General features: G+C 40.3%; 1 protein-coding gene across 2 annotated transcripts; it reads left to right on the top strand.

Annotated features, from left to right (window-relative positions):
- Positions 1 to 410: 410 nt before the first annotated feature.
- On the top strand, positions 411 to 10,886 carry hif1al (hypoxia inducible factor 1 subunit alpha, like). Of its 2 annotated transcripts, none has more exons than XM_086035710.1 (15): positions 411 to 571; positions 3,443 to 3,633; positions 3,717 to 3,889; positions 4,573 to 4,654; positions 4,754 to 4,869; positions 5,006 to 5,190; positions 6,109 to 6,215; positions 6,307 to 6,454; positions 6,782 to 6,960; positions 7,804 to 7,964; positions 8,035 to 8,124; positions 8,973 to 9,121; positions 9,706 to 9,826; positions 9,925 to 10,039; positions 10,280 to 10,886. In XM_086035710.1, exons 1-15 carry the CDS (start codon positions 534 to 536, stop codon positions 10,336 to 10,338), a joined length of 1,914 nt encoding a protein of 637 aa, XP_085891836.1. In that variant the 5' UTR covers positions 411 to 533; the 3' UTR covers positions 10,339 to 10,886. The 2 variants fall into 2 exon arrangements, with proteins under 2 accessions (XP_085891836.1, XP_085891835.1); XM_086035709.1 differs by lacking the exon at positions 411 to 571 and adding an exon at positions 2,940 to 3,170.
- Positions 10,887 to 11,045: the final 159 nt, after the last annotated feature.

Below are 11,045 nucleotides of genomic sequence, written 5' to 3'. Positions count from 1 at the left end.
CCAAGCGGAAGCTGCGTGATTTTAGTTACAGAATAAAACAGATTTTTAAAGCAGAAGTGCGTTTGTACGCAGTTGTCATAAATACATAGCAAATAATATTTAAATGATTCTTGCAGCCTCGTCTAAATGTAAAAGTTTGATGAAATAAATAAGTATAGAAACTAGTGTTTGGTTAGTAACTCATGTCTCAAGCACATGATCACTAATGTACTTGATAACGATTTAATCTTGATAAAGTAAATGCTCAGTGGGCCGAATTAAAGCTTTGACTGGGCCTTTCGCCTTACATTTCCCGCCCCTGCTCTAAAGCTTTCATGGCTCGTGTTACATGATCAGTTTGGAATCTCAGTGCCCTTGTCTACCGGGAAGCCCTGTAACACGATCTCCTGTTGACTTTAATCTTGAAAAAGTGCAACCGGAAACAGTATTTTTCTCGGACACTTGACACTTGAGTGGTGTGTTTTTTGTGAACATACCTGACAAAAAACAAGGCAAAAGACACAAGACATACCTCTGCACCGGCCAACGATAACATGGACGACGGAGACGAAGCGAATGTGACCGTCAAACGGTAAGGTTTGTTTTACCGTCAAAGAGCGTCTTCGTATTTTCCTGCCGTGCGTGTGTGGAAACTTTTGGGAAGCACGAGTCGAGTGGAGGCAACCCGACGGCGACTATCAATGGTGGCTCACTGGTTTCTGTCCAATAATCGATCATTTCAAGCCAATATGTACTTATTGGGATCAATTGTGCTTTTGTTTACTGCAGAAAGTTACCCTATTTGGATGCTTGAACGCTTTCAATGAGTAGTTACAGTATGTACACAAACATAACAAAATGCCATGTTAAACATTACACAGAGTAGCCTTAATTGTAACAATCGAAAAAAAATAATAGTAATCAACATCATCATCAGAATAATAATGCTTAGACAATGCAGTTCCAGTAGGAATTGTATGTGAATGCTGAGGTGCTGTGTAGTTTGTGTTGTTGAAATCGAGTGTCAGCCTTGACCTCGGATGGCTTGAATTGGTCAAGAAATCAAATGTGGAAGAAGGAGGTTAGTATGCAAGATATCACTTAGGCCTACTTGGGAAATTTGTTGTGAAAATGCGGGGGTTTGGGGAGTGAGAGTAGTGCCTCAATGAGCGGAACAGTTTCAAGTTGGAATGTTTTGAATCCGTCCAAAAATGTGGAATGAAAAGGTTATTGCAAAATATCTCCTTATTTGGCAGTTTTGAGTAGTGTGGAGTTATTGGAATGTTATAAAAAGACTACAGCAACCACCCCAATGTTGTGCAGGGTCAAACAAGGTTACTCCAACGACTGCAAAAGTTGCATATAGGTTCTAATATGATCATAAATGTATGTTAAAATGAGATCATTACGATAATTCCTCCAATAGTTGCACAGGTCAAACGACAGTAAAGTAACACTGACAGGCATACATCTTCATCGTTTGAAAAAAACCAACAACTAATATTACTGCAGCTTGTCGGTCGCCTATTTGCATTATTGTGTGTATGAATGTATCATAGCGCCTTTCGGTGGCCAAGACACACACACCAGAAGAAGCACAAGGGCTTGAACAACAGATTCAAGGCATTTCCATTCATTTCAAAGGGAAAAGCTGATTTGGGAAATGAGTGCTGTGAGTTTGTGTGTGGTCATGGAATCAGTTAAACTCTAGGTTAAGCAGGGACTAACTTAACCCCTCCAAATATGTGCAGGTTGATTAAAAGAAGAAGACTGTAAATCCTTAACTTACCAGTAACGGGACTACTTTATCTCACAATACTTGCCCAGGTTCAAATAAGACTCCTGTAGTCTTGCAAGTTGTGCAGGTCACGATCATTTTTCACATTTTTCTTTACAAGAACATGTTCTATGAGAGTCCACTGGTCGAAACGTGGCATTCTGATTAATATTGCGTTTGTGGAATATGAGTTCGGAAGCAAAATCCACCCGTTTGTATCCTTCTCAGCGGGCGGCCATTTTGTCGCTTGCTGTTGACTGAAAATGACATCACAGTTGTTCAGGGCTCAGGTAACGACCAATCATGGCTCAGCTTCAGAAAACGGGTGAGGCGTGATCGGAGAACTGTGACGTCATTTTCAGTCGACAAAACTGACAAAATGGCCGTCCCTTTACATGGCTAAAAATGACTGGATTTTGCTGCTTAACTCATATTCCTCAAACGCAATATTAATCAGAATGCCATGTTTAGACTAGTGAAGGCGCGTCGAACATATTATTGCAAATAATTTTCGGGGGTTGACTTCCGCTTTAAATCTGCAGGTTTAAATGTTGACTACCATAATAAGTGCACAAAAGTTGCATAAATTACAAGTCAGAGTCAAAATGGCGTACGGAATAATAAATCTTGGTCAGTGTAAAAGATGCCTGATTTTGGACCAGAGTCTGCCGGTTGAGAGCTTCTCATCCACAGCAAAACAAACAAGTGTGTGTGTGCGTGTGTGTGTGTGTGTGTGTGTGTGTGTGCGTGCGTTACAAGGCAAAGCACACACACACACACACACTTCCTGTTTTGATGAACAGCGTGTTCCAATCCAAGCGGGGCGAAAGTTTAATTTGCAATTCCCAGTTTAATCCCCGCCCGTGTCCTCTCCTTGAAATGTGTCGCGTGTGCGTCCCCGTCTCCCATTCACAAAACACACTAATACAAACAAGAGTAGCGCCCGCTCTCACTTATCACATCTGCTCACACACACAACACGAGCCAAGTCGCACAAGGACTGAGTGTTCCTGCGTGACGGCAAACTGCACGCGCACGCGCTATCACTTTATTGCGCAATGTGTGCGCGCTTGCCAGAAACGGACTTAAAGTGTGTTGTTGTTCTGTCTGCAATGTTCTCTGGTTGCGGGGGAGGAGGCGGGGGAAGGCCGAGAAAGAGAGGGGTGGGTCAAATGGCGAGTATTCAACCGTTTGTCAGCGGCTGAGAAGCTGTTTTTGAAACGTTCGCTCCTCTTTTGGACTTTTCTCTCATGTTTGGCATGCCAAAGTGTTTTTGCAGCACAAGGGTCGTTCTCGGTGTAGAAGGGGAGGAAAGAAGGGAGATGGGGTCTTGTTCTCAAGGTGGACCCACCGCATGCCCAAGGGACATTTTTAACATTCCTGCGCTAAGGCGTTTAAAAGGATTCACCAAATGGTATGCAGGGGAGCCGGATTATTTTGAAAGGCATTGAATAAATCTGAAGCAAACTGATTTCCAATCATGTGAGCCTATCAAGACATGCCGGGTGCTTACTGTTTTTTTTTACTTTATCAAGTGTTTTTCCCGTTAGTTACTATAATTATGAATTTACTGCTGTACTATGTCAGTGTATATCCGTGATGGACTACGGAGCATTGCGACTTGCGCACAAATAGGTACGTTTTGTTTTGAACTGACGATGGTGTCCTCCTTTCTTCCTGGTTCAGGAGCAGCTCTGAGCAGAGGAAGTTGCGTTCTCGCGATGCTGCTCGCAGCCGGCGAGGCAAGGAGACAGAACTCTTCTATGACCTGGCTCGAACCCTGCCCCTACCAAGACGCGTCTCCACACATCTGGACAAGGCGGCCATCATGAGGGTCGCCCTCAGCTTCCTGCGGATGCACCGCCTCCTCCATCCTGGTAGGAAGATTCACTCCAAAGTGGCCGCTTCCAACCCCAACGGCCGCTTGGACCTTCATTCATTTTTTGGGGGGCGGTCGCAGGGGAAGAGAGTCCAAGGGCGTCTGAGGAGGAGGAGGAGGAGGAGGAGGATGACGAGGACCCGGCGGATGTGCTGTACGCTCAGGCGCTATCTGGCTTTATCGTGGTGATTGCGGCAGAAGGAGACATCGTCTACCTGACCGACAACGTCAACAAGCACGTCGGCATCCCGCAGGTAACAATGCTGCCATGGATTACAAAAAAAACAGACGCTTAAAAAAAGTGCATAAATATTGGGGGATAAGATTGGGGAGCAAAAATTACAACAAAATACTATTAAAACATGTATGTATTGTTTAAAAAAAAAAAAGCCCCCAAAATGCCTAAATAGGAGGTGGAAGATATAATAATCCAAATAATATTAGTACAAAAGTAATATATATTCTTTGTCCTCATGAGCTGTTGAGCTTGTTGAGCATCTTTTGACATTGAAAAATGTTGCACAGTCCAACCAGATCCAAAGTAAGAATGCTCAAAATAGAATCAAATATATCCGCATGCAAAGTAATAACAACAATAAATAGAAAAATAGTCAAGAGAAAATGCAAAAATATTTGTGGAAAACTATTCAACAACATGCGATGAGAACAACACAAATATTAGAAGACAGAGAAATATTTTGGGGTAAAATAGAAAAACATGACCAGCAGTGAAGTACCACCAAAAAACACACAAAGAAAAAAAAAAAATTACAGATTTGTGAAATATGACAACATGCACATATATCAGCAAAAAGTACATACATATTGTGACAAAAATATGAAGTAGTATTAAGTTGGTTTCTCCTCCTGCCCCCTTTCTCTGTGTTTTTGTAAACGCATATCAATAAATGTGATTCTATTTATGTTTATTTTCCAGTTGGAGCTTCTGGGTCAGAGTGTGTACGACTTTGTTCATCCGCGCGACCAGGAGGAGCTTCGGGACCTCCTACTGCACCCAGGTTAGTTACACCCAATTATATCGGGAATTATTCATCTCATATGTATCGTATATAGGATAAGTTTAGCTTTAAACGAGCATTATTTCTCTTTGTTTTTAGTATGCAGTAAAAAACTGAGCGGGGGTCAGCTGAGCCAGATGAATTTCTTCCTGCGAATGAAGAGCACTTTGACCAGCAGGGGGCGCACTGTTAACATCAAGTCTGCCAGCTGGAAGGTACTTCCATTGATATACTCTTTGTAGTTGGTGTGTTTGAACAGATTTGGCTTAACTAAATGGTGTGTGGAAAGCCACTTGAAAAGTGAAAACCAGCTTTGTCATTTGGAAGCCTTCGATTGTCTTTCTCTGTCAGGTGTTCCACTGCACGGGTCACATGCGTGCGCTGGGCGACTCCTCTGCAGCGCCCCCTGTGGACACTGTGATGACGCTGCTGTGCGAGCCCGTCCCCCACCCATCCAGCGTGGACTTCCCCCTGGACACGCACACCTTCCTCACCCGCCACAGCATGGACATGCGCTTCACACACTGCGAGGGCAGGTCAGCACCAAGGCGCCGGTCTCACACATCCAGATAGAGGAAAAAAAAAAAAAAAAAAAAAGCTCCCTCAAGCACATGTTGAAAGTGTCATTTTATTGTGATTTGAAGTGAACTTTGTTTTGACTTTTGGTAAAGTCCGCTTGAGGCAGTGAATCAGGTGGAGCTGTTTCCAACTTAAATAGTTGAGTATAAAAAGATGCTGAAAACTGCAAATAGGCGAAATTTCAGCCAATAATGGAGGATTCGTCCCCCCCCAAAAAATGCAAATAGTTGAATTCATGAAGACTGAATTGCAAATATACGTGGAGTTCCTTTAATGTAGGATTGGCAATATGTAAAAAGGTAAATGTGTTTAAAAAAAAAAAAAAAATCTGCAATATAAAAAATAAAATAAAACAAGCAACCCACAAGGTGAATAAATAATTTTTATGTAGAAAAGTACTTACATTATAAGGCATATTTTTTTTAAAAAATTGCAAAATAAGAAGTCGGAAAATACCCTGCAGTGTATACAAAAACAAATTAAGAATGTTCAAAAAGCACAATGTAAAATCACCCAACAAGTCATGTATGTTAAAAAAAGCACACCAATGCAATATACAAAATAATTTGTTTTTCTTAATAGATAGTTAAGTCAGCTGAAATGAAAATGACGAATAAGTTAAATAAGTGATCTGGAAATAAAGCCAAAAGTCGTTTTTATTTTATTTTTTTGTTTTTTTTGGGGGGGAAGGAAAAAAAATCACCTTGGATGTAGGTGGCAGTCAAAATGTATTTTTTAATTTTTTCCCGCCACCAATTTTCCCTGTACGATGGTTCGAATATTAATTTGTAAGAGTTTTCCTGTTCTGAAGCATGAAATTTTAAAATGTATTATTAAAAAGAAAAAAAATCACTTTCTGTTAATTTGTTTTCCAGGTTGAACGAGCTGGTGGGATACGAGGCGGACGATCTTATTGGCCGCTCGGCGTTCGAGTTTCATCACGCGCTGGACTCGGTTCATGTCAACAAGAGCATTCACACGTGTAAGTTCTCATGATATCATCCCGCGGGGGAAAAAAAACCTCAATGTTCATGTCACTTTGGTTTACTTGATTTTTTTTCTTCTCCGTGCAGTGCTGGCCAAGGGGCAGGTGAGCACCAGCCCCTACCGCTTCCTGGCGAGCGGCGGCGGCTTCGTGTGGGCCCAGACGCAGGCCACCGTCCTCTACAGCAACAAAACGTCACATGCCGAGGCCGTGGTCTGCCTCAACTTTGTGCTCAGGTACGCAATAGACCAAAGCTGGGCAAAAAAAAATCCAAATTGGCCAACTGTATCGGATGTCGAGGACCACCATGATAACCTCAATTGTGTTCAATGTGAATTCATTTCCAAGTGAATTGTTTTACAAGCTGCTTGTATATGTTGTTATAAGACAATTGCAAAGTGAATTTGAAATGATATAAAAGTGTTTTCAGATTTTTGCTTGTAGTATATTTACGGTTTTAGCTTTTTCGCTATTCCTGGCAGTGCTCGTCACTATCCCCCGCAAATAGTGCGAAATAACGCATGATTAAATAAATAACAGTTACACATCAATCTTCTTTGCAGCGCCGTCGAGCAGTCGGACGTGGTTTACTCGTCTGAGCAGATCCGCGCCGGCCGCCGCCTCAAAGCCGAGCGCCCCGACGAGGACGCTGATGCGGGCCAGAGTCCCAGCAGCAGCACGCCGGAGAGGCTTCTTTCGCCTTCTCCAGAAGACACGGATGCCGTCGCTCCGCTTACAGGAGGTGGGTGCCATTGGCTGTATTTTTTTTTTTTTTTTTAACATTAATGTTTTTGTGACTTTTTTTTTTTTTCATACCCATAAATCTGTGTTGGAACTCTAAAGAGCACAACTAAACAAAAATAGACACTTGGCTTAGTTTAAAAAAAAAAAAAGAGCATAAGATATTTGTAAACAGTGATATAAAAAACATTCCAAAAAATGAAAAAAAGCTCCAATGTACTATTTTTTTTTTTTAAACTAACAACAAAATAATTACAAAAATGCAGAGAAATACCTGCAAAATGTAAAAAAAAAAATGTTGATGGATTTGGTAAACACTGATTTGCATCAAAGAAGTATATGGAGAGAAAACTACCTGCTGTTAAAAAACTATTTTTTTTAACCCTCCAAAGTAAAACGTTTTTAAAAAGTAAATAAAATCACCCACAGTGTAAGAAAGTAAGTCAATCATAAACAACGTAAAAAATAAATAATAGTGGGAGAATGTTTAAAAAAAAAAAAGCTGCAATACAAAAAAATACATTTTAACTAAAGTAAATAACTTCAACAGCTGTTTAAAAAGTACATGAAATCACCATAAAATGATTTTTTTGTCATCTGAAAATGATTCCTTTCTACTCTCTATTCATTTCTGCATTTAACTTCAAAATGACAAAAATGGAGTTAGCCCATTCGAGTTCTCAGTGGCTGATTGTACAATAGTCATTTTTTTCTAAATGTAACAAGCATGGTGTTTTGTTTTCATTCTGGAACAGATTCATGACATTTCATTGAGGGAAGTTGATTTGGTACCGTCGTACGTATCAAATTGTAATAATCATTGCGCCTGTTGTGCGTGTGGCAGACTTCGTAGCGCTTTCTTTCGTCACGCCACGCGGCCCAAGCGACGTCCCCGAGGACCCTCAGGACCTTTGCACTCCGCAGCTGCGCAAGCTCCTCCTTCCCATCTTCAATCCCGACACTCCCCCGCAGTCTTCATCATCGTCGGATCCTGAGCCAGCACCAGTAAATCCTAAAATCGCTCGCTCGCTGTACATGAGACACGAGCGGCGCTGACGTGATGTTTTTTGTCCAGAGCGACAGTGGGGATGCCAGCGAGGTCGAGAAGTGTTTTGCCTTTTGGCCAGAAGATGGCGACAAGACGCAGGATAACATGCAGCAGCAGGTGAGCGCAATAGTTTATTGTGCTTGTGAAATTGTATTGCATCATACTGAAATTTGCGAATGTTTCTTATTTTTTGTAAAATCTTTTTTCAAATACATATTTTGACTTTACAACAAATGCAAAAAGAAACATTTTTTAAAATAATCAAATACAGAACTCACATGGCATTTGATTTTTTTTTTAAGTATTTGAATTGAAATGAAATTACGGTAAATGCATAACGTCAATTTAAAAGGTATTCTTATTTTATTTTTTCCCAAAAATTTTTAATATGCTTAATTTAATATAAAATACCACAAATAACATCAAATGTAAGGAAAATTATGAAGCAAGATGGCGTCTTTGAGTTTTTAAAAGAATTCTTCAATATTTATACTATTATAAAAACTATTATAAATACATAAAATACATGTATTAAAACATAAATAATAAATACCGTAAATATAGACAGTTCTGGGAAAGATTTAAGAACCCCCGCTCCCACCCAAATTGTCCTTTTGGTGGTATTTTGACCATTTTTGGTTTTTAGCAAATACATGCTCTAAATGGCAATATATATTTTTTTTTTTATGAATTAATTCATTTTTAAGAAAACGGCACCTGGTATAATAATTAGCATTCCAGTGATACTTTTATGTTGCATATTGATATTTTTCCTATATAGTGTTATTTTGTTTTTAACTTCACATTATTTAAGTATCTATCACAAACATTGCTCAATATTTAAAAAAATGAAAATAAAGCCCTCATTCCACTATTTGTATAGTAGCTTTTGTAAAGGCCAAATTTTAGTATTGGCCGTTGCGCGGTGTCTCTAATAAGTGTCCCGTGGGTGTTTGTGTTGTCAGGTGATGGACGGTATGGATCTGGACATGTTGGCTCCGTACATCTCTATGGACGACGACTTCCAGCTCAGCTTCTTCAGTGCCGTCCCAGAAGCTAACACTGATGATAACACAAAGCCACCACCTGAGCTCGCTGCCATCAACAGGAAACGGTAGGAATCATGTAGAAGGAAAAAAAAAATGGAAGAATGAAGTCACAAGATTATAAGAGAAAATCTGAATTATGCTAGAACAAATTCAGAATTTTGTAAGAAAATACATCTATACATTTGCAATGTAGAAAATTAATCATTATAAGTCGCTTTTAAATAATTAAAAAACAATTTCATTGTAAGAAATGTAGAAAGTAACTTAAAGGCAACGCAAACATTTTTTCTTCAAGAATATGTTCTATGCAGGCCCACTAGTTGAAACAAGGCATTCTGATTAATATTGCATTTGTGGAATATGAGTTAAGCAGCAAAGTCCACCCCTTTTTATCCATCTCAGGGTGCGGCCATTTTGTCACTTGTTGTCGACTGAAAATGAAATCACAGTTGCTCATGGCTCAGATAACGACCAATCATGGCTCAGCTTCAGAAAACAGGTGAGTTTTGATTGGTCGTTACCTGAGCCCTGAGCAACTGTCATGTGGATTTGTATTCCATAAACGCAATGTATGTATTTAAATAAAATTTTAGATAGACAGATAGATAGATAGAGCTGCAGTGGTGGTTACAACGCTGATGTCTCTCAGGGCTCACAACCCGGACGAGGATACTCTGTCCCAGCTGATGGCGGCGGGCGACAAGCGTCACAAGTATGACAGCGACGCCGCATCTCTGGAGGACCAGCTCCTGCTCAGCCACGCGCTATTGGTGAGCCAGATGATCACGTGGTCGGCCGGCAGCCAATCAAGCTGGAGGATGTGGATGTAGTTCAATGTGGATGCTGTTTTTTTATTGTTTTCACACAGGGCTGCCTGGAGGAGAGCCAATCAGGAGGGGAGCCAGACACCAAGGGGCGGAGTCATCTTCTAACTGACAGAGATCCCATCTTGGGGGGCATGAGAGGACTCTGTGACAGCACATGTGGGTTTGCGCGACTAAAATGGCTAAAATAGGATGGAAATGCAGTATCATACATAAAGTATAAATATTACATAGACATGTACACATGAAAAATATTACCTAAATCTAGGGTTCATAGTGATTAAATGTGATGTAAATATTACACATGACTACATTACAGGTAAATTAACATTAAATTGTTTATACTGTACATAAATAAGATGTATTGATATGAAATCTAACATTTGATATGTTTGGTAGTACTGATGCTGGACATCTTCAAATCCCAGCCGCCACCTGACTTGTCTCCGATGACCTGACCAAGCTTTCATCATCGTGGTGGTCATCGTCTTCATCGTGGTCTTCCGTCTTCTGCACACGCTCAGACGGCGGCCCGGCCAACCAGCTACATCTTAAGCTCAGAAAATGATGATGATTTGCTGCTCTGACGCACAAAGGCCTTTCACTGACATATTTTTCTATATGTAAACCAATCATGTGTACATTCATCAAGTCCAAGTGCCAAGTCAAGGGCATTTTTTTGTATTTCTCCTGCATGTGCTTGGAGAGTGATAGTAACATGATTTAGCACTCCTTTTAATGGTCATTGAAAAAGTACATGTATGTAGTCGTCTTTTGCCTTATCCAAGTGTATTCTACTATAAACATGCAGTAATTGAGTAGTGATCTTAGCATCAACTAGATTTAGGCCTACAGTAGAAGGAATAAACTGCTGCTTTTTTTCTGAACTGTAGTTTTGGAAATGTTTTTCTGAACATGAATTTATGAACAAGGTTGATGCTACTTTCAATGACGTGAAAGATTGTTTTTAATGTGTTTATTGAAATAAACGGTTTTAGCAATGGCAGCAATATTCAATGTGTTCACACTAACAAAAACATGGGGAAAGAAATGTATGTGCAAGGCTGTAAAAAGTTTCTCTAAACGTCTTTGTTAGTTCAGGACTCCCATCTGCACTCTGGTGTTAATCAGGATTTGAGTCATTTGGGTGGACACACAGTTGATT

This window comes from Filicampus tigris, chromosome 7 (assembly GCF_054856515.1).
Source record: "Filicampus tigris isolate MCC_2025a chromosome 7, RoL_Ftig_1.0, whole genome shotgun sequence".
Taxonomy (NCBI): domain Eukaryota; kingdom Metazoa; phylum Chordata; class Actinopteri; order Syngnathiformes; family Syngnathidae; genus Filicampus; species Filicampus tigris.
The sequence above is the reverse complement of the archived record's forward strand: the minus strand, read 5'-3'. Positions and strand labels throughout refer to the sequence as shown.

Coding starts and splice junctions, on each gene's coding strand:
- hif1al (XM_086035709.1), top strand. CDS start 3,007: ATGTTTGGCATGCCAAAGTGTTTTTGCAGCACAAGGGTCGTTCTCGGT. Junction 3,171..3,442: donor TTAAAAGGATTCACCAAATG/GTATGCAGGGGA, acceptor TTCCTGGTTCAG/GAGCAGCTCTGAGCAGAGGA. Junction 8,125..8,972: donor AGGATAACATGCAGCAGCAG/GTGAGCGCAATA, acceptor TTGTGTTGTCAG/GTGATGGACGGTATGGATCT.